Source organism: Nelumbo nucifera, chromosome 8 (genome assembly GCF_055504915.1).
Source record: "Nelumbo nucifera cultivar China Antique chromosome 8, China Antique-T2T, whole genome shotgun sequence".
NCBI classification, from domain to species: Eukaryota; Viridiplantae; Streptophyta; class Magnoliopsida; order Proteales; family Nelumbonaceae; genus Nelumbo; species Nelumbo nucifera.
The window spans coordinates 967,891-992,378 of NC_142656.1; the positions used below are offsets into that span (position 1 = coordinate 967,891).

A 24,488-nucleotide genomic window follows, 5' to 3' on the forward strand; every position below is an offset into this window, starting at 1 on the left:
ACTCTCATCTTATCCTGGCCAGACAACAAATGATATGTGGAGAATAAGGAGGACATATGTGTCATATGGTCAGTGGCTCCGGAATCAATCACCCAAGAGGTAGAATTAATGGAACTAGATGCACTAAATGCAGAGGCTGTACCTGATTTGGCAAGAGAGGTGGAAGCTAAAGAATTGTTCTTCAGACGGGCTAATGCCCGACTGAGAACCTCTACCTCACTAGCTGTGAAGCCCAAAGTACTTGGTCCAGAGGAGTCGATAGCCTGCCTTGCGGTGGAAGATGACACTGTCTGAATACTCTGTGAGTTGTCACTACTGTTGTTGGTGGCAAGATTCCCACTTGCTGTGTGGCCCTTCTGTTGCCTTTTGTCCTTTCTCAGAGCAGCTGGCTTCAGATGAGGGTACAGGACCCAACATTTCTCCTTTGTGTGTTTCTCACCACCACAATGTGTACACTTGAGGGACTTCTTGTCTGAAAATCTATTCCCTTTAGTGGAGACTAAGGCTGAATGTTCTTCAGGTTGTTCTGTTGACTGTGTCTGGGAGTTAATTTGCATCTCCTTTCTCCTTACTTCTTCATTCCTCACCAGGTAGTAGACATGGTGAAGCTCAGGTAATTCATCTCTCCCTAGAATCTGTGACCTTATACCTTCATATACGGGGTCAAGACCCGCCAGAAACATTAAGGCTCTACCCTCCTCAATCTGCTTATCATGCCTCCCCTTATCATTAGCATTTTCCCAATCCAAAATCAAATGGTGGTCAAGCTCTTCCCAGAGGCCTTCCAGTGTTGCAAAGTAGGTTGCCACGGACATGTCTCCTTGCCTTAGGGCTGCAATGTCTTGGTTCAGCCTGTAAATTCTAGCATTGTTCTTTTTCTGGCCATATGTCTTAGATACTTTCTCCCAAATTTTAGCAGCTGTGGGGAAGTGATGAACAGTTCTGGCCACCCTAGGAGTCATAGAGGCCAGCAACCAAGACATGACTGTGGCATTTTCTTTACGCCACACGGTGTATTCAGGACTGCCAATTTCTGGTTGTTTCTTGTCTCCATCCAAATAGCCTGTGAGGTCACGAGAGGTAATGAACAGCATTGCTGAGACAGACCACTCTCTGAAGTTATACTCATCTAGCAGCACACTTGTAATCTGCAAGCTGTGCAGATTAGGGTTTTCCAGGTTTGAGGACCTTGTAACAAGTCTGTTATCTCTAGAGGAAACTTCACCGGATAGTGAGGACATCTTGACTTCAGTCCAAGAGTTGTTCACAGTGCTGTAGGTGATTCTGTTTAGGACTGGCCGAAGTGGTCACAGTGTTCACCGTGCTGGTAGAAGTGTTCACAGTTCGGGTATTGTGCAGTGCTGTTTAGGACTGGCCGAAGTAGCAAGTACAGGGTTGTAACTGAACCAGTTCACAGTGCTAGTAACTGAAGTTACTTCAGTTAGGGCTTGTTGTGCAACTTGAAGTAATTGTGCAGTGCAGTAACTGAAGTTCACAAAGTAGGACTGATAACCGACCTGAAGAGAATCTGTAACTGAAGTTACCACAGTTCTGCCCAAGTCTTGCTGGGGCACGAAGGTGCAACTGTAGAGAAGGCTAAGTCTTTACCACTTGTTCTCCGCAAGTCTTGCTGGAGCACGAAGCTGCAACTGTAGAGGAAGCTCTCCCTCTTTCGGCTAGTGCTAGGACTGCTGAAAACAGTCCTCAATTAGGTCTGTCCTATACAGACCTCTCTTAGTAGCCCAATAGCTACTATTTGCTGGAGATAATCTAGTAGGACATCTACTTCTGGGTCTTACTTCTCTTGAGTCCTACAACCAAGAGAAACCCTAGGTTCGAACTTGCTTTACTCTCTTACACTCCTAGGTCTTCACTGCAGCAACCCAGAAAAGGAAAAGAGAAGATGAAAAAGACAGCAAGAGAAGAGAGTGCGCCTGCTGAAACCAGGAAGGAGCTAATGCTCTGATACCATGTAATCTGAAGTGCTATACTCGAAGTAGCAAGGAAGAAAAGAGTGACAGAAAAGAAGAGAATGTCGAACTGTACTAGCCAGTCGACCAGTTCTTTATTTATAGATGAATATAGTACAAGGTACAAGAAATTACTGGGATGCCCCTGATTAGTGATGGGACACCTAGATGACTTAAACATTAAACAGGATTAGGCCCATTAACACAAGCCCAGTTACAAGATAAGTTAAACATAAGAATGGGCTAATAAGAACTCTTATCAGCCAAACATAACTCTAATATTCTAACAATGACAACCTCATTTCTACCAATCCTCCAGCCCATAAATTGGTTTTCTAAATCAACCTTACTGAGCATTCTACTCGATACCTCAGCAATAAGAGTGAACAGGAAAGGGGAGAAAGGGTTGCGTTGCCTTAGACCTCTTTTAGCTAGGGAAAAATCCTTAGCCACTCCATTGATTAGTATTGAGAAATGTGCTGAACTTGTACAACCTTCTATCCACTTTCTCCATCTTTCTCCCAAAACATTTTTTTCCATCAGTCCCGAGAGAAAAGTCCAATCCATCATATCATAGGCTCTCTTTAAATCTAGCTTACATTCCTTCCCCTCCCTGCCTTTTCCTTTCAACCACACACTCATTTGCCACAAGAATATGGTCAATTATTTGTCTCACTTCCACAAATGCTCCTTGATTTTGGGAGATTACCAAAGGCAACAGTCTTAAATATCCCATCCAAGACTTTAGCAATGATATAGAGGCTATCCACGTCGCTTATAGGTTTATAGTTCTTTGGAGTCTTGACTTCTTTCTTCTTAGGTACTAGGGCTAGGAAAGTAGCATTTGCTTGGTGAAATTTCCCCTTTATGAAAGAATTCACCAAAAACCTCAATCAAGTCTTTATGATTTCCCAACAGTCCTAATAAAAAGCCATTGAGAAACCGTTGAGTCTTGGAGTTTTAGATCTATCCATTGAAAATCTGCTTCATGGACCTCCTCCTCACTAAAAGACTTTTCTAGAAGGGTTACTTGGGTGTCCAGTACTCTACTCCAATCCAGGTTTCCTAGTTCTGTGTTCCTTTCTCCTAAAGCTGCAAAGATCGACTTAAAATGCTCCACAAAACTCTTGACAATCTCCTCCCCCAAAGTTATCTCCTAACCTTCAACCTCAACGCTAGAGATCAAGTTTCTTCTTCTTCTTCCATTTGCCATTGAGTGAAAGAATTTTGTGTTACCATCTCCCTCCAAAATCCTCCTCTCTGACCTTTCCTCCACACTAATCTCTCTCTGGCCTTCCTTTTGGTCTAGCATTTCAATCCTTTTTGCAATTCTCTCTTTTGTTTCTTCCATTCTCCCAAACTTTTAGTCTCTTCAATGTTTTAGTAAATCCCACCCTTGTATTACACGAGTAAGTCCAATTTTTTAGTCTCTTCAATTTTGCCGGCTATCATTAGTATCTTCTATACCTGATTGTTGTTTATACAGATTCAAAAAATTGAGAAGTACATATCTGTCGTGCATCTTCATGAAGAGGTAGTAGAACTAGGGATACAACTTGGATTTATTCATGTTGACCACTTGTGAAATCTCAAAGGGGTTCAGTTTGAGGCCCAACTGATGGAGTCAAAACTCTGCATTTTGCGCCCCTTGTGTAAAACTCATTCCATTGAGTTTGCTACAGATTGGTCTTCCTAACTCTGGTCACATTGCACCTACTACCAATCAAGCATGGCAATAATAGGGTTGAGTCAGTGATAAGAGAAAAAGAGAGTTTAAAAGGGCAAACTAACACCATAAAAGAAAGGTGAATCAAGTAACCTCCTGCTTCAAAATTAAGTGAGGCAAAGAAGTGGTCATAGAGCCATCAACAAACTTTTCCTGCACAGAAAATCTGCAAGCAAACCACCATAGTGCTCCCTCTAAATGCCTACACGGTTTGCTGTTCAGATCCAATCTTCTCATAGAAGTTCTGCAAGCAACCACTATAGCTTTGTTCAAAAGGTTTAAGCTGCTAGCTGTCCAGTTCCTATTTTTGCACAGAAAACCTGAAAGCCATAAAGGCTCAAACTATTTGCTGAACAAGAGATTTCCACTTTCTTTCATATATTTACCGTTAACCACTGCCAAACTACTTATGTTGACACTAAGCCAATACGATAATTGTACAATATTCATCTTTACCTGCAATTCTATAGATTGATAGAAGAGAGAATTGTAAGTCATCTTATCAGGAATGAAATAAGTCATATGGGAGGACAGAGAAACAACTTGGATAGGGGCTCAATGACCTGACTTTGAAGGGTTTGAACACAACCCTGACATTGGGCAGGACTACATTATACTGGTAACATGCCCAACCAAACTTGTATGGGTGGTAGGTGGAGGACACCCAATTAACCACCACTTTGACTTCCCTACCCTCCATATCCTTCAGCCACCAATTGGATATGAGAATTTAAGTCAGTTCATATTAAATATAATTATAACATATAAAGTGGGACCTCCCTGCTTACCACCTTCGGACTTTTATGTTGAAGGATGTATCCTCAAATTCTATCCTAATGTGGTCAAATAACAGTACTTGCGTTTTCTTGGCACATGCATTTTTTTTCATTTTAAGCTGTACTTACAGTGAAATCCATTACAGGAAAAATGACGTTGGTGATAGGCCTCCTGGTGAACATAGTAGCAACAGTGAAAACACCAACAATTTGGTAACTAGACCCAGTAAGGATACCGGTTATGTTAATGGAAATCACATGGTCAAGGAACCTATGCTTCAACAAGGTGTCCTCAGGACGAATTGTATAGATTGCTTGGATCGTACAAATGTTGCCCAATATGCCTATGGTTTGGCTGCACTTGGACATCAGCTGCATGCACTGGGATTTATAGATGCACCAAATATTGATCTGGATGCACCTTTAGCTGATGACTTGATGGCTTTTTATGAGACAATGGGTGACATTCTTGCACTTCAGTATGGTGGGTCTGCTGCACACAATAAGGTAACCTTCTAACTATGTTGGTAGTACCTAAAAATCGTCCAACTTAGTGCTGGTATTTTGTCAAATTGGAAATGTGGCTCAGGAACCACTACCTCAGACATAGGATGCCTTGTAGTATCTGGAACCCGATATCCATATCCTATGGCCAAGGGTGGAGCCAGGGGGGACCTGGGGGAGCTTTGGTCCTCCACCCCCCCTCCCATGGCCCAGAAATCTTCACTTGTATTACTCCCCACCCATGTTGATTTTCCACCCTCCCAAATGGTTCCTCCCTATCCCCCCCCCACCAGTAAAACATTAATGGTTTCAATCTTCTATTTTATTTTTTTTGAGTGGTTGTGTAATAATGGTTCATGCTGATTTATTATAATCCCCTAATTGAAAAATGGCAATATCAGGAATATACATTGCTTGGAAAGTGCCTCATGGTACAGGAACATACTGGTATACAGAAAAATGAAAGAATGACAACCTACCTTCTTCTCAAAAAAAAGGGAAATGTCAGGAAAAAAACATTAGCAACTATAGAAGGGTCTATTTTTTAGCTAATAAATAAATTTAATTTACAAGATGTCTTAAAGTCTGACATGCATAATTATGTATGCTTGTGACTTTTTTAAGCTATTGCTTCTGCTATATCCCCTTGTAAGTTTTGTCTTTCAAGGAATGTCCTTATAAGGGGACATATTTGGGAACATATTGAACTTTATAGAAGGGTCGATCTTTGTTTTGGTAACCTTATAAAATTTTGGGGACATATTTGGGTGGGTAATCTACCATTGAAAGATAAATACCCCTCTCTTTGCACTTTCGCAATATAAAGGTAAATCTGTGGCATCTTTCCTGGTTCCCTCAAGTTCAAGAACTGGTTTTGATTGGGATTTGAGCTGAAGGAGGGGTGTGAGGGATTCAGAAGTTAATGAGGTCCTGGATTTGCTTCATATCTTTGATGGGGTTTATTTGGAATCCTCAAAACCTCCAGCCGTATTTGGACTCCTTCCTCCAGTTCCTTTTCTTGTGCTTCTTTCTTTAAGGCCCTCATTCAACCTTTTGATCCCTTGGGAATTTCGTTTCCAGTGGTTGAGGTATGGTGTAATCCTATCCCTCCAAGAATTAGGGGCTTTTGTTGGGAAGTCCTCCTAGAAAGATTTAATAGCTGCGATTTACTCCAAAGGAAAAGAACAAATTGGTGCTTACCTCCTCACCGGTGTATTATGTGTAAGGATAATGGAGAAACTTGCTTTCACTTATTAATCTCTTGCCCTTTTGTTACTTTTATTTGGGAATGGTTTTTCTTGCTATTTGGGTGCAGGTGGTCTCCCCTGACTAATGTGCAAAGCTTGTTTGATTCCTCTTTCTTGAAGTGGCCAAAGAAAAGGGGACGAATTTTATGGAGATGTGATAGGGTGGCTGTAATTTGGGCCATATGGGAAGGGAAGAATGCAAAATTGTTTTCAGAAAAGGAAAGTAGAGGAGCTATAATAGAACCATTACGGTGAGAGTGATTCATTGGGTTAAATCTATGGATATGTTTGCCAACTTCTCAATAGGTGATATCCTGAATTCTTGGAAGTGGCCAGTTCTGAGTCTTAGACCCCATATAAGTCTTGTTTGGTCTCCTCCAATGCCTAATTACATTAAATTGAACTTTGATGGGAGTAACACTGGAAACCCGGGTCCTTCTGTATTGGAGGGGTTTTTAGAGATGGTGAAGGCAGATTTATTGGGTTATATTCAGGTCCAATTGATGTAGGTGACTCCCCAAGGGCTGAGGTTATGGCAGTCATGGAAGGAGTGCAAAAGGCGAAGGAAATGGATGTTAGGAAGTTGATTATTGAAGGTGACTCAAAGTTATAGTGGAATGGTTGCAAAAGGAAGGCAAGGGTTTCTGGATGTACAACAACGAGAAAAAAATATTTAAATGGCTAACTAAAGATATGGAAGTGCAATTCAGCTGGTTTAAAGGACTGCAAAGGAAGGCAAAGGTTTCTGGATGTACAACAATGAGGAAAAAAGATTTAAATGGCTGACTAAAGATGTGGAAGTGCAATTCAGCTGGGTTAAAAGTAGACCTGTTCATGGGCCAGGTAGCCTGATGTGCTGGCCCGGCTTGACCTGATCTAAGTTGGGCTTGGACAGGATTTCAGGCCTGTGGGTTTGGGCTTGGGCTTAAAATATCGGACAGGATTTCTTTGGCACCTTGTTTTGAAACAAGAGAGCACAAGAAGTTTCTATTAGTCTATTTTTCCTCTCTTTAACTCCATTTTGTTGTGGAGTGAAATTGTAAACGGACTAATATAATGGTCCCTCATCATCAAAAAACACATTTAGAGAATTCTTGAAGAACTCTCCCGCATTATCAAAATGAAATTGTTTAATCTTTTTTTCCAAATTGAGTCTCGATTATTTTATAGAAGACTATGGTGATTCTAGGAATTTCTTTTCTTCCTTTCATCAAGTAAATCCAAGTACATCTTGTAAAGTGGTCAATAAAAGTGATAAAGTAACGATAGCCATCCATAGAAATAATGGGTGAAGGATCCCATACATTAGAATGAATCAAATCAAAAGGATCATAAATTTCATTACTATAGCTTAGATAGTTTGTTCTACAATGTTTGGACAATTGACACATTTCACAAAACAGACTCTCATTTAGCACATTTTGAAACAACTTTGGAAACAAGATTGTTAACAAGGTAAAAGACAAGTGACCCGATCTGGCACACCAAAGATAGATGGTAGCACTAGACTCCTTGCATTCACCAATGTGACTTGTTGAAGCTTGAAGAGTTGAAGTAATATCTTCATTGAGATAGTATAGAGACCACTAGCCTCATGACCACTCCCAATTATTTGCCTCGTCAGCCTATCCTGAAACTGAAAGTCACAATACAATCCAAGGTTTTAGTAACTTTAGAAATTGAAAGCAAATTAGCTGTAAAGTTTGGAACATGCAAAACAGATTTGAGAGAAAGATCCTTTCCAAGTTGGATCTCCTTTTCCATGAATAATGGTAGAGCAGAGAGCCATCAGCAACTCTCACTTTATTGCTAGAACCAAAACGATAAGATGAGAAGTAGGAGGAATTATTTGTCATATGTTCAGAGGCACGCCTGAGTCAATGACCCAAGGGTCATTCAAACGAGGCTAAATAGCACTAAGGGTAGAAGCCATACCTGTCTTGGCAAAGGATCAGGAAGGAGTAGTGGATTGTTTCAATCGAACCATAGCCCGGTTGAGGATGTCTACCTTTGCTGCTGTAAATTCAAGTAAGTTATTTGAGGTAGTAGCGGTCTGTCCCACACAAGAAGAAGCACTCTGGGTGGTAGACATTTGCACTCCATCCACTAGATTTGAACTTGCCACATGTCCGTAAGGTCCTAGGCCTTTATTCAGCATTTTCTCCTTTCTAAGAGTTGCTGGTTTAAGTTGAGGATGCAAGATCCAGCAGGTATCTTTGGTATGCTTCTCTCCTCCACAATGAGAACATTTCAGATTTCTTTTATCACTACCTTTTCCTCCTTTTTGAGTGGCTGAAACAAGGGCTGAGTGTTCACCCAGCTGTGGAGGGGCTTCTATCTTCATTTCTTTTCTCTGAATCTCCTCATTTCTATTCAAGTAAGAAACATGCTGCGAAGAGGGAAGTCCTTCTCTCCCCAAGATATGAGAACTGATACTCTCATAAGAAGAGTTGAATCCTGCAAGAATTTTGAACACTCTCATTTCCTCAGTTTTCTTTTGGTGTATTTCTTGGTCCTCAGAATTCTTCCAATCAAGGACAAGATGATGCTCAAGTTCTTCCCAAAGCCCCTCAAGAGTAGCAAAGTTGGTTGCAAGTGATAAATTTACTTGAGTCAAGGCTGCAATGTCTTGTGTCAGTCTAAAAACTCTTGCATTATTTTTCCTTTGTCCATAGGTGTTAGATAATTTCTCCCAAATCTTATGAGCTGTATCAGATAGTGTTGGACTGTCCATTTATATACCCTAGTAAACCACGGCTTGTGATGTGAGGTTTTGGAGAAATGGACCACTCCTTGCAGTTGTATTTATCTAATTTTACATTTGTGATTTGAAGATTAGGGAAGCTAAAGCTAGGGTTCTCCATGTTAAATAAGCTCTCACTTGGTTGACTTTCCTTAGAGGTTACCTCACTAGAGTTTGAGGACATAATGAGCTGTTTCTGATGTGAAATTTCACCCAAAAAACAGAAGAAACAATCAGTACCTACCGGCCCGTAGACTGGAAAACACTCCAACAAAAAAACAGCAGGGCAATGTGAGGGAACTTGAACTGAAATACAAATTGAACACCTGGTTTGCAATCCTTGTTCCATCCTCAGTAAGGCACTTCCTGGTCTGCAACCAGTCACTGTTCAGCTTCTAAATACTTGAACTAGAGGGCAACAACTTGTACTTCACTTTCAGTCTGTTGGAAGCCTCCAACTGAACATAAAATCTTTGAAACAACATCTGAAAATCTTCTCGGAATGCACCTTCCTGTAGTTCACAATCTTAGCCTGCTTATTGCAGGTTACTCTAGTAGTCCAGAGACTACTCACAGCTTGTCTTGCCCTATTGGAGTAAAACCAAACCTCTTCTGGGTTCCATGGACCTCCCAAGGGAAAACCCAAGAAAGTAACTGGGTTTTAGGACACCACGAGCAGAGCTAGGGTCTCTTTAACAACCCTAAATAACAAATAAATAAATAAAACGAGCAGAATGGAAAAGCAGTATATGAGATTTTGAATCAGTGAAGAAGATAGTATCAAAGCTCCGATACCATGTTTGTATTCAGTTCTGAAGAAGATGAAGAAAACGAGCAGAATGGAAAAGCAGTATATGAGATTTCAAATCAGTGAAGAAGATAGCATCAAAGCTCTGATGCCATGTTTGTATTCAGTTCTGAAGAAGATGAAGAAAAACAGAAGAAGAGAGGTTTAGAGGAAATGGGTGGCACTTTCATCCAGCCCTCCAAATAAGCATAAGCCCATTTAGGCCAGAAAAGAAGTTACACAAATAATTAGCATGGCATAACATAAACAGGCCAAAGCCCACAATGCTAGGCTACACAACAAAATCAACCCCAATTTCCCCATTTGTGAGCCTTGTTTATTTGCCTGTTCTTGGTGGTGCTCTTTTTGTTCATAGTTTCTTTTCCAACTAAAGATGTATCTTTCTATATGTTGACTTTTTTATGGAAAATAGATATTCTCTGAGAGAAGGGGTCAATGGAAGGCTGCAACCCAATCCCAGGAATTCTTCAGAACCCTGCAACGGTACTACAGCAATGCCTATATGGATGCTGAGAAACAGGATGCAATAAATGTGTAAGTCATGGCCTTCCTATTTGATACCTGTAGATTATTTTTGAGTTTTATTCGTTTCCTTAATATTGATATTATTGCATGGATTTATTGCTGAGTAAGCAGGTTTCTGGGGCATTTTCAACCACAACAGGGTAAACCTGCATTGTGGGAGCTGGATTCAGACCAGCATTACAATATTGGGAGGCGGGGTTACACATTTGCAGATGAAAATTCTAGGTACTGTTGTAAGTCCATGTTATTGATTGTAATTTTAATTTAAGGTTCGATCCCTGATTTTAGTCTATGATTTGGATTAGATTAGTCTACATCATTGCAATTGAGAATTTATTCTGTTCCAATCTAGTTTGGATATGCTGTTTTATACCCTAGGAAATATGTGGATTTTACGATGATACCTTCTATCAAAAGTCATCCTGGTGAAAAGATGGTTCTACCAGAGAAGCACCTTTCAGGCCCATGTATAGGGGATGTAACTTAGGTGGGCTGGGATTGGGGAATTGGGTACCTGACTTGCACCCAACCATGTCCAATTACTATTTGTATTTTGCAATAACAGGGATCTGTAATGTATTTTCAGAATAGTACTATGCACTTGATCAGTAACTATGAGTTTCTGTTTGTAGGTCATTTTTCAAAAGATCCTTGTCTGATGGCAACATCCTATGCGAAAATAATACACCCATGGCAGCTACAAATACTGGGCAGAAGAAATTTTCTAACTCAGCATTGCCTGAAAGAACACAAGGAGGGAGTGCCAAAGGTCTTTCTGAATCCATGAAAGAAATACCAACTTGTGAAAGTGAAGTCTCATATTCCAGGTTGGCTTACTTTGTCTTTACCTGATGCTTTGAGGGCCCAACTACTATCTCCATGTTCTATGATTCATAATTGCAACTAGATAGATAGAATATCTATATCCTAGGACCAAAAATATTGTATGTGAAACATTAGTAGAAGTATAGACTCTGCTATGTGCAATTGTAGTGAACAAATATTCTTTGAACCATGACCTTTTGGGGGTTTTTTGATTGGTAGGAGATCATTTTATCGAAATCAGTCTGAATGTCACTCCCAAGATTGTTGCTATTTCCTTAATGCCCCTCATTTTATGTCTACCCGACCACCTTTGTATTCTTGAAATTCAATCTATTTGCCAGTTTTAAACCTTCTTTACCATAAATTATTATAATGATAATGTATTCTGCAGTATACAGGAATTTTTCATTACAAAAAATCAAATATCTATTATCTGCTAAAAATGATTATGATGCCATTCATTGGAACAAAAAAAAAGTACAGGTGGAATGATATGTCCTGTGACTCCTGTCTGAATAAGGACCTTTTGGAATGTGATGTGATGGTCAAGATCGTCCCTATGACAAGCAACTAGTCAATCTCTTGATTAGCCATGTATTCAGGGCCCTAAAGTTATCACCAACCCAACCTGTGAACGCCCTAAATGTCAGTCATACTACTTGTAGATATACACTGATATAGGCATAGTTATCAAGGCACCAAGGCAAAACTAGGCAACAGCAAGTGTGTTGTCTCCTAGGCAAAGGATTTTTTTTTTTGAATAGAAATCCTAAATCCTATGGTAATTCCCCAGGATTCATGGAAACCAGCAATCATCTTAACTATTAGTTACTAAATACTAATAATTGCGGTAATTATGTATGAACTTCATATCAGAACATAGAAAATCAACATGCTCATCAAATGAAAAGGAAGAAAAGAAAATTCATAAAATATAGCAGTGGAAAATCTGTCTTAAAAAGAAGAGGAAAATTTTAGGTGTTGTTTAGCAAGTCTCACTAAAATGATCTTTCAAAAGCTCAACAGAACAGATCAAAAGACTTGATGAGGTTTTGGGAGCTGCTTTTTGCAGAGCAAAACATTTTTTGTAAGGTGTACTTTGAGAGATGTTCTCAAAAGACAAAAAGATAAAAAAAGACCATGGTAAGTTTCGTAAGGTGTACTTTGGAGAAGAGGTTGTTCTTTTGTACTCAGGTCCTTTGGGACTTGGTGACTCTGTTAGGGCAGAAATGCTAGCTGCTATACAAAGGGTGCATTTTACAAACCAAATGGGTGTACTGGTGTACAGCAACTAATTATTGAAGGGGACTCAAAGGTGGTGGTGGGCTGGTTAATGAAACCTAAGGAGACTGTTTGGTGCTATAAGAACAAATCTAAGAAGATTAATTGGCTGATGAGGAATATGTCAGTTTCTGTTCAGTGAGTCAGGAGATCAGCAAATACTTTGGCTGATGTGTTAGCCAAGCAAGGGGCTAATAGGGAAGAATTGTTTTGGGCTCAGATATGATTCCTGTACTCTTTTCTAGTTTCTGCAGCTCATGCCTCTTAACCTGAATCAGTTTCTGTTTTAATAAAATGCCATTATTATTCTTCAAAATAATGTATATTACTTTTTAGTATCACAATTTATAAGTATTTATTAGTTATTAATTAATAATACTATATATAATATTATAATAATTCGTAAAATTGTTTCAACTCGTACACATTTGCTAGATATACATGTACTAGAAAGCTTCAATTTAAGCTTCCTTTAGCTCAAACTTCATTTTAAGTTTCCTGATTTTAGGTGTTTGGTCTTTCAAATGAGGGAGTCTTTTGATCTATCTGTAACCAAATGGAAATAGACCATTTTTTGATCTTTTGGTGTTTCGGAAGACCTATTCTTGTCCTGGAAAAAGAAGAAAAGAAAGGGACAGAAGAAGAAACTAGAATATGCTCTTCTGCGTTAGTCATGTAAAATCTTCAATTTCAGGTTATGAAGTTCTCAAGGGTTCAATACAGTGTCAACTAACTTGTGTGATGGTTGACCCTGAACAAATAAGGAAATAATTAAAAGAAACTAGTATATGAATTATGAAAATATTATAAACTGAGAAAATGAATGATTTGGTTTAAGAATATTGTTGTAGTGTTATAATCATACAAATTAAATATGTTAAAACATTATGATGTCTTGTACCAAAACTAGGCAATTGGGTGTGGCCTCCATGGGTGCTTTGTTGCTTAGGCATCACTTTGACAACTATGGAACTAGGTTTTTTCGCCTGGGTATGTGTAATTTCATCAGTTCAGTACCAGTTCTAACCTGATCTTGCCCTAATTTTTAGCAACATATTTAGAATAGCCCTTTCTTTGTGCATTTGTTTATATTTAGAAATGAGAAAACCCAACTGATTATATCAGTTGGTAAGACTACCATTACAAGGTAGGGAGGGGGGATAATGCTACCGGAATGATGGGAACTGTAGATTGACAATAGGGCATATCTACAGGGCCCCCTTACCCTTGTGCCTGTTAGGATCTGCCACATCATCCTTACATTTTATAAATAGGGTATGTTGTGTAGGGAAAGCTTTTGAATTTTTATTATCCTGATTAGGAAACTACTTTTCTACAATGTCATAAATTGCTAATTCAGAATTCGTTTATTGTCCTTTTGTAGGTACACACCTTCAATGGCTCAAAGACAGCTTTTTGTTGATGGGCAAAGGGATAGATGCCTTGAAAGTGATCAGATTTGTTTCAATGAAAATGGGGAAGCATTTAATTTCTCAAATTTTCTCGACCTTGATTGGCTTTCTTCGTCAGGAAATTCATGTGAAGAGGAAACATATGAAAGGTAATTGATGTTATCTTGCTATGCTCTAAGTTTTGTTATTCTACTGCACTTGAAAATGTGTATAAAATAATTATATGCTTATCAGCGTGATATAATGGTTCGTTCTTATTAATCAGGTTCTTAATGACTGGAAATACCTCAGTTTCATTTAGATTTCTATGCACGTGTTTATGTTGTTTGCCTTCATTCTTCAATGTGGAATTAAAACCTCTCTTTCAATATTGTTATTGCTCAATAACAATATTAAGAAGGAAGACTTTGGAGCTCACTTTTGGCACACTCTGAATGATTAATTAGAAGTTTTGGTTATGCTTTATGTTCTATGAAGTTTGTTTTTTGTGATACTTTTCCTTGCCATTGTATTGGCTGGATGGGGTGACTCCTTGTCACCTGTTTAAGCTGTATTCTCCTTTTTAAGCAATAAAATTTTCTTTATTTATCTTCAAAAAAAAATGTTATTGCTCAACCACACAACACCCAAACAAGAAAGAAAAAAGTTGGTTTTTTTATCTTTGCATTAATGCTGATGCATATGCAAGGAGGTGGTTCCGCCTTGATTATGTTCAGGGTTGAAAATCACATTGCTCAGATGTTCTATCTGACAACATTCTGGGAGTTGAGTATGCTTTGTAGATATGCGAGGCAAGACTAGCCTACTGGTTGAACAGTAAAAGTTATATAAATTATGTAGGTCCTTACCAAATCTTCGGAGTTCAGAATTAGGATGGCTTTATTTTTAACTGTCTTAATCTGGCAAATATGTTTGTGTGGCGAAATTAAAGGGGGCCTGTTTTTTCAAATGCTGCAGGTCTGCCCTCATTAACTCTCCAATCGCAGGCATGTCATCAGAAAATGTCATGAGTGTTGTTACAGTGGAAACAACCCCATCTCAAAGTGAATATGGATCCAGTATGAAGGTCAGTATGTCATCAATGTAATGCTAATTTTTGTCAACATATTTTTATCCAGTATTGATCAAATAATAACTATACAGTAGTTGAAAATTACACCTACAGTAATTCAAATAATGCAAGAAAAGAAGAAAAGAAGTTTCAGGAATAGATTGTGGAAGAAGAAAAGAAGGGACGAGAGAAAAGAAGAATTTGAACCTCTCTCTCTAGCCCCCTTTCATCACTTTTATTAATAATTCTAAGTCTGAGTACAATTACTTGGATGCCCTTAATGGGGCGGCCAGCACTAAGGAGATAATTAAAGAAAATAAAAGACGGCCCATAACTTTTAAACACTACTTGAAAAAAATAAAGAACATTAGGGCCCATTTGGCCCATTCTCACAACAACAGTGAAAAGTTAGTACTGTCATAGCTGATAAATAGTATGACTATTGTTCGCAATTTTTTTTAATTTTGGATCAAAATTTAATTGGAATATTTTTCAAAGTAATGTTGGAAAATACAAGGATGTTTTATTAAAACAGTTACTACGCAAATAATACAAACGCATCTTTGGCCTGTTTTTTGCCTATGACATTCGTTTGATCATGTTCAAGGTTCAAAGTATCGATATGATACGCCCCGTATCAGGTGTATCATATCGGACCTTTTGGTCCCTGATACACCTGTTTACAGTTGTTTTTTGGAACCCATTATAATATATATATATATGTGTGTGTGTGTGTGTGTGTTTGAAACTGAAACTTGAAAAAAAATGAAAGGAGTATTGTTCAAGGTACCGATACTCAGGTGTATCGGTAGTTGAACATTGATTATGTTTTTGCTGTTTCTTTTATTCTTGATCCCAAACTATATTCACATACTTCACTCTGTACACTTGTCCACCAATATCTTTATTCACTCAAAATTTAGTATCTGTTGAATGCCGTGAACCAAAAGCAGTTCCTTGCGGAGATTAATCTGAACCTTTTGATTATTTTAGTGATCAAAGGAAAGTTGTAAGAATTGTTTTTACTGCTAATAAGTGTTTTCAACCCATTGTTGACCTGACTACAATACCAGTTTGGGTCAACCTCCAACCTGCTATTTTAGGAAATCGGATTTGGTCCTCACAAAATTGTGCTCACACCATTCTCTAAGCTGTTTTTGTCCGTTTATCCCATGAATAAAAAGATAATGTATGGAGATGTTTCCAATGCACTGCTGAAAAAGGCTGTGAGAACGGAGTGAGCATAATTTTGTGAAGACAGAATTGGCCCTCCTATTTTAGACAAACCTATTGAGTGGGCCAATGATCCATTGACCTTGGACCTTGGTGGTTTAACTGTTGACCCATCTTACCCATTCTGTGGGTTTAACAGGTTCTTGTATTATTTTATTTTATTTTTTATGTTGTTGATAACATCACAGGTTGACATTTTTTCCTAGATGGATGAGCCACTGACCCATTAACCTGGAGGGGAGAACGGTTCAATCTGTTTTTAACACTGCTGCTGATAAACCCTGAACCCTGTTGTCTGTAATGCTTTGGTACTTTATCTGATGGTTGCGGTAGAATGTATAGTCCTTAACAAATAAAATATCTGTAGTTTATTGTTAGTAGCCTGCATTCTGCAAGATCCCCTGTATTCTACATATCAAGTTCTGCTGCAAGCCGTCTTCCTTGTCATATGTGGACTGGGTAGAGTTAATCCAGTTTTTACCAAACTTGTAAGTACATTGCAGACACTGAAGAAAGCCCTGAATTAAATTTGAATGAGACCCAAATATTGCAACAGAGCCAATTCAAATAATCTTAATATTTACTTTTGATGTAAATCTGAGACTAGTTGTGTACTGTAAATGTGGTGCCCTTGTCAATGTGTAGCGTCAGTCCCCCATGCACACACAGAGCAAGAGAGGAGTGTAATTATCCCTCTACCTCCCTCTGTGTTTTCAAGTTCGTTTGTTACCTGATTGTGAACTTTCTTTACCCGTTTAATCTACACCGGCACAGCTTTATGTTTTTTCCCTGCAGGAAAGAGATCAGGAAGAAGCCGATCTTTCTTATGATGCTACCCAGAATTTGGACATACTTGGTGAATTTTCTGATAGTTTTGTGCGGTGGGTGGCATATGGAGAAACACTATGCCATTGATGTCCACGGTTCCATCTTTCAATTTTGCTGAATCATTATACATTTCCAACCCCTTCCTGATTCAAGCGGATCCAAGGATGCTGCGCCTGGAGAGAAAATTGCGAACACGGAAGAACTAAATCTAGCGGTACCGGCATCCTTTTTGTAAGATAATTTCTTAAAAAGGCCTTCGTCTTGTCTAATTTGCTGCATCGGTTGATCTTCAAAATCCCTCCTTCAGAGTCAAATACAAAGGTACAAAGAGTAAATAGTTATAGTTAATTCTTTTTGGAGCTCTCTATTCCTTCTCTGCAATTGACTCCAAAGTTCTCAATCTTGTATATATTATATAGTTATTATTTGCAAAACTGAGCTCCAATTACAATAGTGCTTTATTATTTCCCTTCACAAAATTTTGTTTCTCCAGTCCCTTGACTATGTTCCAGAGAAAATCTCATCTCATCTTCTTCGCCTATGAACCCATCACTGATGATGTAGTAGAAATCATGCACGAGTAATATGGACCGTACGGCATCTTTTCTTTAAAACACTCGCTAAAAGTAACCACCAATCGGAGGGTGTCTCTTGTCCTGAATCCTAACCACAATGCATCTTCATATCATCTAATGCCCTTATCCCTCAACTTGCAAGTTCGATCTCGGGAAGTGTCTAGCAGAGTTACTGGACTTGGTCAAATTGTTAATAAACTTGAAATATGCTCTTAATTTTTATGACCTGCATTCAAGAATTTCCATTCATATAATTTATTATCGGTTTAAAATAATATATGTAAAATTCTTGAACTGAGCCCAACGTGCCGCATGAGTCCACTGTTATAAATCAATGCCCATGATGAAGGCAAATAATATCTTATATATGTGAAGTGAATCTTACCTATAATTATTAAAATTTTGTAAATTGCTAAAATCTTAAAACCTCCCTAATTTTCTGGTTGTTGCTGAAACCTCTCCTAAAGTTTTGTAGTTGTAATCACCTCTCCCAAACTTTCTGTCATGGTTAGAATTCCCTAAAATGAGACATGAAAATATCTAAAATATCTAAGCAGTTTGACCAAAATGTTTATTTCCAGTTTTTCTGTACATATGAACTGCTATCCAAACCCTTCCAATCTCTTTTCTTAAATTCATTTACATTCAAATTTTCCCTTCATATAGATCATTCAAAGGTAAAGCTGCAATTTTAATTAGGATTCGACTGTCATGGAAAATATATGATATCTGAAAAACAACTGACCAATAAATTGGAACCATAAATGTGGTGGCAAATAGTGTCATTTATCAAAATTTATGGGTGGGTTTTGATTGGTCAAAACTTTCCATGCCATATCTTTTTCGCATCATTGATTTTCCCTTTTAATTTTTTTTTTGTAAAATTTGTAGGTTTTTTCTATAAAAACCAACCTCAGTGGTAATTGCATGGGTATTTTGGATATTTCCATGCCTGGTTTTGGAAGATTCTAACAGAGGATGCTTGCTTGCAACTGTCAGAAAGTTCAGGGAAGATTATTGCAATTATCAAACTTACAGGAGGTTTTAGTAGTGGTCCAGAACTTAAGGAGGTTTAAGCAATTTATCCTATTAAATGACACATCATTAATTTATGGATAAATTACAAAGACCTCCCTATACTATGCAAATTTATCCTAAGAAAAACATCTCATTCTCTCCATGAATAAACAGAAAACAGAACTCCACATATCATCTCAAGGAAGACGGCAAACAATGCAACACATATCATCTCAATGATGAAACGCAAAACTAGTATATTGAAAAGAGTAAGGGAAAGTTGAAAATGATAGACAATGCCTTACAACAGAAATCTACATAAAGAGTGTATGCTTTTGTCCTTTAAGCCCCACATCCTTTTAAAAGAAACTGCCACCAAAGATCATCAGCCTATCTACTGCGACTAATATCTACACTTCGAAAAGGATTAAAAGACAGGGGTAAGAGTTTTAACGACAACTGAAATCCATTAAACAAATGGGGTTATCAAAAGAAAATTAAAAAAGAAATCAAAAGGAAGGATAGGTAAGCTAATGAGAAAGAAAATCGAGAAAGGTAATGGAAGCATTGGTTGGAGAGAAAAAATTCCCGTGAAGAGTGGACAAACGAAAGAGAAAGAAAATCTGTATGCATTTGCATTATGGGTAAGGCTGCATACATTTATCCCTTTCCATTGAACAAGCCTCGTGCATTGGGCTGCCTTACCTATTCAAACTAACAAAAAAAAGGGTTAAATCTCAATAATTTATCTGTAATGTGGAAGGAGGATTTTGGAGGGGTCAAAGTTCAGGACGAGATTGAAGACGAGAAAGAATGAGAGAGGATGGTATGGGAGGGGAAAAGAAAAGAATGGAAAAACAATAGGTTAAAAAAGTTTTAAGAGAAAAAAAGGCAAAAAAAAAAAGAAAATAGAAAAAGTTTAATGGGGTATTTTGATAATTTAACGCATTCCGTCATCTAACTTAATGGTCAAGGGGAGTCTTTGTCTCATGGTCATAGTACAGGGGGGTCTTTGTCACGGACCCCATAGTACAGGGGGTCTTTGTAATTTACCCTAAATTTATATTGAACAAATAAATTTAATTGGATTTAAAAACATGAGTCAGAATTAAGTATACAAACCAACTGTAACGAAATCCAGTCGTATCAATGCATTAGTTTTCATGGGATTTGCTCCAACATCCCACTGAGCATTGGTAATTTCGTAATGGAGATGTTCCTATATGCCAAATATGCATCAAGGAATTTGTGTTTAAAATTTAGAGAATTTTCGATTAGTAGCCTGTATTTTATGCCTAGTGTCACTTCAGTCTCTGAACTTTTAAATGCAACAATTCAAAACCTGCCATTAATTAGCAGTTAAATGATATTTGAAAAAGACACAAGTCCTTCAACTGTCATTTAATTTTTTTCATCAACCATCTAAATGTTAACAAAAAATTAAGTCACAAATCACTGCTTCCATTCAAGAATATTGGGTTATATTTGAATGGACATTCTAGTAACTCCAACTTTCTTGAATAGAAACAAGGATTTAGGAGTTGGAAGTATTATTTTTTTTGTGATAGTTGTTGATAAAGAAAATTAAATGACATTCAAAAGGCATTTGTCTTTTTAAAATGTCACTTAACAGCTGATTATCAGCTGGTTAACGACAGATACTGGATCGTCACAAGCCAATAATAATAACAATAAGCAATATATTAAACAAAAAAAAAGGTTTTCGTGAGTCTGACGTTTTACGCAGACAAAAAATTCAGTATGTACTTGTCGTCTGTATCCATCTATGGACTATCTGTCCGTTCATTTTTGCCAAGAAAAACTAAAACCCAGCAAGGGACAATGCATCAAATAATCTGCAGGACAAGCCTGCCAAATATCACCCTTCGGAAACATCCGTTAAAAAACAGTTTTAAGGGTGTCTGTTGTGATAATTTCTAGCGTGTCAATTCTCCTGTGTGGTCTATATATGCAAGGGTATTTGCACACACGAAATGGAAAACCTGATTGGAATAATGAACGCACGCGACTGTGGTAATTTGTAGCGCGCCAATTCTCATATGCATCGGTATTTGCACACATTAAATGAAACACCTGATTAACACAATTAATGCAAGTGCACGACCAACCTGATTGACACAATTAATACAATACCACCATTGCATTAATACAATACCACAATTAATGCAAATGATGATTGCACAATACCACACATTATAAATTTATCATGGCAAAATGGCATTCCAAATTCTTGAAAGAAACTTTCGAAGACAACATATAACCCTCGGTAATCTCCACAAATCCAGCCATGAGACCTTTTACATCACCAAAAATAAAAATAAAAAAACAAAAACGAATAGATTCACCTAAAAATTCAAAAGATTTCGCCAGATAGATTCACCTAAAAATTCAAAAAATTTCGCCAACCCATCACAAGCTACATTCTATCAAAATTAAGTTCATTCCCTCCACAGCAGAGAATGAAAACGATTGTAAAACATCAATAAATTTTCATGGCAAATCAGATAAAGGTAAGTTCCTAACTAAGGCGTTCGCAAAACTGTAGATCTCAAGCTTCCCAACCCGAAGGTGGAGCCATAACAACATCTATTCCGGTTCCTGCCACTGTCGGCGGTGCAGCTGCTGTATCCCATCCATCGCCTGATAATGGAACTATGGTACAGAATAAAAAAGAACAATGTCACACATTGGTACAACTAATGAAATGGCAGAGAATCCTATAAAAGATCAGTTCGTTGGACTCATAAGAGGAAAATATTAGTCAGGTAGACTATCTACTGTGCATACTATTGCAGACAAATGTGGAAAGATGTTGGATCTCTCATTCAAGGTTCAAAATGTTGATATGATGCACCCCGTTGGCCATCAATGTGGCAAAAAATGGGAGTTAGGTTTTTTGTGATCAAAGGAAATTGGGGTTTGAATATTTTAATTTTTAAACATTAAAAGATGATTTAACAAGAAACCTGCCTAAATGTCAAGTCAAAGAAAACCAAAACATGATTATCTATCCAATGGTTAATTAGGATTTAGGGATAAAATGAGCAATCCAGATAACACAAACTACGCACTTTTCCTTCCCTACTGGCAGAGATTATCAAATTTCCAATACCAAAGTTCCAAACTCTGCTCGGGATCTTAAAATTTATCTTGCATATTTCACAATTTAAATCATTAAGAAACGATAAAATGAAATGTGAGAATTAATACTGACCTGGAGCTCCAGTCCATTCAACACTTGTAACAGGAACACCAGTTGCTGCAGCAATTTCTGGAGCCCATTGGCCTTCAGTTATTTGACCAGCCCATTGATCACCTGGAAGGGCGAGTGTAGCAGATGAATATTCTTGTACCCCATAATCTGGGGCAACAACAACATCTTCTTCTTCTTGTTCCTTGGCCTCCTCGGGCTCTCTGTAGAAAAATAGATCCACCTGCACATAAAACACATTATGAAAAATTTGGAGACACCATAGCATCATGGCTTTCAGTATTTCATCTATGAAAATTGAATAGGCAGATGAACAGAAAAACTTCCCAGTTGAACTGTAAGAACAAAATGCTATCTTATTGCTAATAATTTTTCATTGTCTTTTTATCATTCTAATAGTTTTATTGTTGACCAAAAGAAATGGCAACTATCATAGCATTCTCATACAACAAATACAAGGATAGAGCTTAGACTTGCTTCCAAGTATTTAGCAGCCCTTTTCAAAATTTTGCAGAACATTAGAAATTATTCTTACCATGACATCCCATTTCTGTCCAGGAAGAATAGTCCCACGCATTTGCAGAACCATCCTAGCCAACAACCAGAACAGACAACCAATGCTGTGTTTTCCCTTGTTATTAGCTGGAATCCCAATGTCAACATATCGCATTGGTGAATCAGTGTCACAAAAGGCAATTGTTGGAATGTTACCAAGGGCAGCTTCCTTAATTGGCTGCAGATAGATAAGGAAGAATTATAAGACAATATTTGGCTACAAAGAGAAAGAACAAATCAAATATACTACAGAATAACTATCTAGATTATACTCTTGGTAAATGAGGTTTTACCTGGTGATCTGTTCTGGGATCTGTGAGGATCAAGAGACGAGGCTCACTAAATGAAGTCTGCATTTGGTTAGTAAATGTTCCAGGAGTATGTCTCCCTGCAATTGGATGTGCTCCTGTGTATTGAGCAAACTTTAACACTGCCCTTTGACCATAAGGCCTTGCAGACTGAACAATAATATCTTGTGGATTTTCAATTGCAACTATAACTCGGGCTGCCAACTGTAACTTCTCCCACGTTTTCCCAAGGTTAATAATGAAAATACCTGAGCATTAGGACAGAATAAATTATGCAGAAAAGGTTTAGTAGTTGAGCAAATTAATGGAACAAATTCATGCTACTGCAATTGCCATGAAAATATGGTATGTGTGAAAAACACAAATAAATTGCAACGAAAACATAACAAACCGATTATTTCCCTGCAGTCATGTTCATCATTCAGGATTTTGGTATGCTACATCGATCATGCACATTCATACAAGATCCAATTGACTCCAATACATATTAGCATATATATGGAGAACCAAATACATAAACGCACGAGAAAACTTGCTGTACCTATCTCATCAAATTGAACTAGATCGCAAGCATAGGTGAGACTGTATTATGGATTTTTTTTCTTGGGGGGGAGGGGGGGTTAAGGAAACTGCATTGTACATGAGAAACCAATTCTTAATTCACTTCCTTTTTCCATTCCATCAAACTTAGTAGACCAGTGATCGTGAGGACTCATAAACCACACATGACTCTTATGCTTTAGACTATTAATAGGTTTTGAAAAGGAAAAGGGAATAAAAGAATGGAAGTGAAACAAAAACAGCGTAACAAGAAACAGAAACAAATACAAATAACAACAGAAATATGGCCAGAAACAAATAATGACAGTGGAAAATAAAAATGAGAATAGAAAGGAGATCATACCATCGGTTCTTCTCTTGAAAACATAACGCTCCATCTGAAAGTCGCAGTTCTTTGTCCCGAGATGGACGTCCGCGGCCAACATCATCTGGATGTCGGCCTCCTTCTGCGACAATCCCCTTGTAGCATTTGCCATGGTTTCAGATCAGACAAGTTCTCTCTCTCTCTCTCTCTCTCGGAAAATCTACCTCGCCTTTATTAGGGTTTTCTCCGGTTTTAGTTGAAGAAACCCTTGCTCTATCAAGACTGAAGTGGCGCCGCAGAGCCAGAAAGGAATTTGGTGACTTCACTTCGCCCCTATTAAGGGAAGGGTTCGTGATATCGTGGTCCTCTTTAGGTCTTATTCTCCTTAAACTACGACCGTTGGATTGACACCTTTTATAAAATGTGGAACTGATAAGATGTACTGAATCTCCACCGTTATTGTAGTATCCACAGTAAAATAAGACAAAAGATTCTCAATCACTGGTGCTTGTACATGTGAAAATCCGTACCCAACAGTTTCAAATGTTTGGTTTGATTTTCATAGAAAAAAATATATATAAGAGAGGAACAGAAAGTTGAGTTGACAAACTTTATAAAATTTCTCACTATTCCACTCTAAATTTCAAACACAGCCTAAACCAGAAAACTGCACTGATGGACATCCTTATCAACTTTGGGGGCTTAGCATCAATACCCAAAATACAGGGTGATTGATAATCTGCAATTTATCAAAAATGTGGTAAATAAACCCTAATGTGGTATGTGAAGACAAAAGCCTTTGCTAAATTTTGATTGCATTGAGCTACTTTGAAGAAACTACAAAAATTACTATGCATTTGTGAGGGTTTTTAGGACATGGATAGATGTAAATCGGGTTGTTTTGGGCCGCGCAAAGTATGGGCCGTGTTGTATCGGCTCATGGGTCATTTCAGGCTCTCTTGGAATAATTTGGGGGTTGGCCCGGTATGGCCCACAGCCTGAACTTG

At 38.0% G+C, this 24,488-nt stretch overlaps 2 protein-coding genes across 6 annotated transcripts in view; one reads left to right on the plus strand and one right to left on the minus strand.

Annotated features, from left to right (window-relative positions):
• The window catches only part of LOC104600468 (phosphoinositide phosphatase SAC2-like), a 35,130-nt gene extending 17,722 nt beyond the window's left edge, over window positions 1–17,408 (plus strand). For 2 of the 5 annotated variants that reach the window (XM_088893525.1, XM_088893528.1), the window contains 7 exons: window positions 4,619–4,979; window positions 10,187–10,308; window positions 10,411–10,524; window positions 10,932–11,126; window positions 13,790–13,966; window positions 14,775–14,883; window positions 16,876–17,408. In XM_088893525.1, coding sequence (XP_088749651.1) covers window positions 4,619–4,979; window positions 10,187–10,308; window positions 10,411–10,524; window positions 10,932–11,126; window positions 13,790–13,966; window positions 14,775–14,883; window positions 16,876–17,016 — 1,219 coding nt within the window. In that variant the 3' untranslated portion in view covers window positions 17,017–17,408. Of the gene's footprint in view, window positions 1–4,618; window positions 4,980–10,186; window positions 10,309–10,410; window positions 10,525–10,931; window positions 11,127–13,789; window positions 13,967–14,774; window positions 14,884–16,289; window positions 16,446–16,875 lie in introns of those variants that run through there. The other 3 variants (XM_088893526.1, XM_088893529.1, XM_088893527.1) reach the window with 2 other exon arrangements.
• Window positions 17,409–20,742: 3,334 nt separating this feature from the next.
• Window positions 20,743–23,819, minus strand: LOC104600469 (small ribosomal subunit protein uS2). The gene is made up of 5 exons (XM_010263412.2): window positions 23,521–23,819; window positions 22,602–22,864; window positions 22,289–22,486; window positions 21,757–21,976; window positions 20,743–21,194 (listed from the first exon to the last, which is right to left on the minus strand). Exons 1-5 carry the CDS (start codon window positions 23,651–23,653, stop codon window positions 21,091–21,093), a joined length of 918 nt encoding a protein of 305 aa, XP_010261714.1. The 5' UTR covers window positions 23,654–23,819; the 3' UTR covers window positions 20,743–21,090.
• Window positions 23,820–24,488: the final 669 nt, after the last annotated feature.

Coding starts and splice junctions, on each gene's coding strand:
- LOC104600469 (XM_010263412.2), bottom strand. CDS start 23,653: ATGGCAAATGCTACAAGGGGATTGTCGCAGAAGGAGGCCGACATCCAG. Junction 22,487..22,601: donor ATCCCAGAACAGATCACCAG/GTAAAACCTCAT, acceptor ATCTATCTGCAG/CCAATTAAGGAAGCTGCCCT. Junction 21,195..21,756: donor TGAATGGACTGGAGCTCCAG/GTCAGTATTAAT, acceptor TCTGTACCATAG/TTCCATTATCAGGCGATGGA.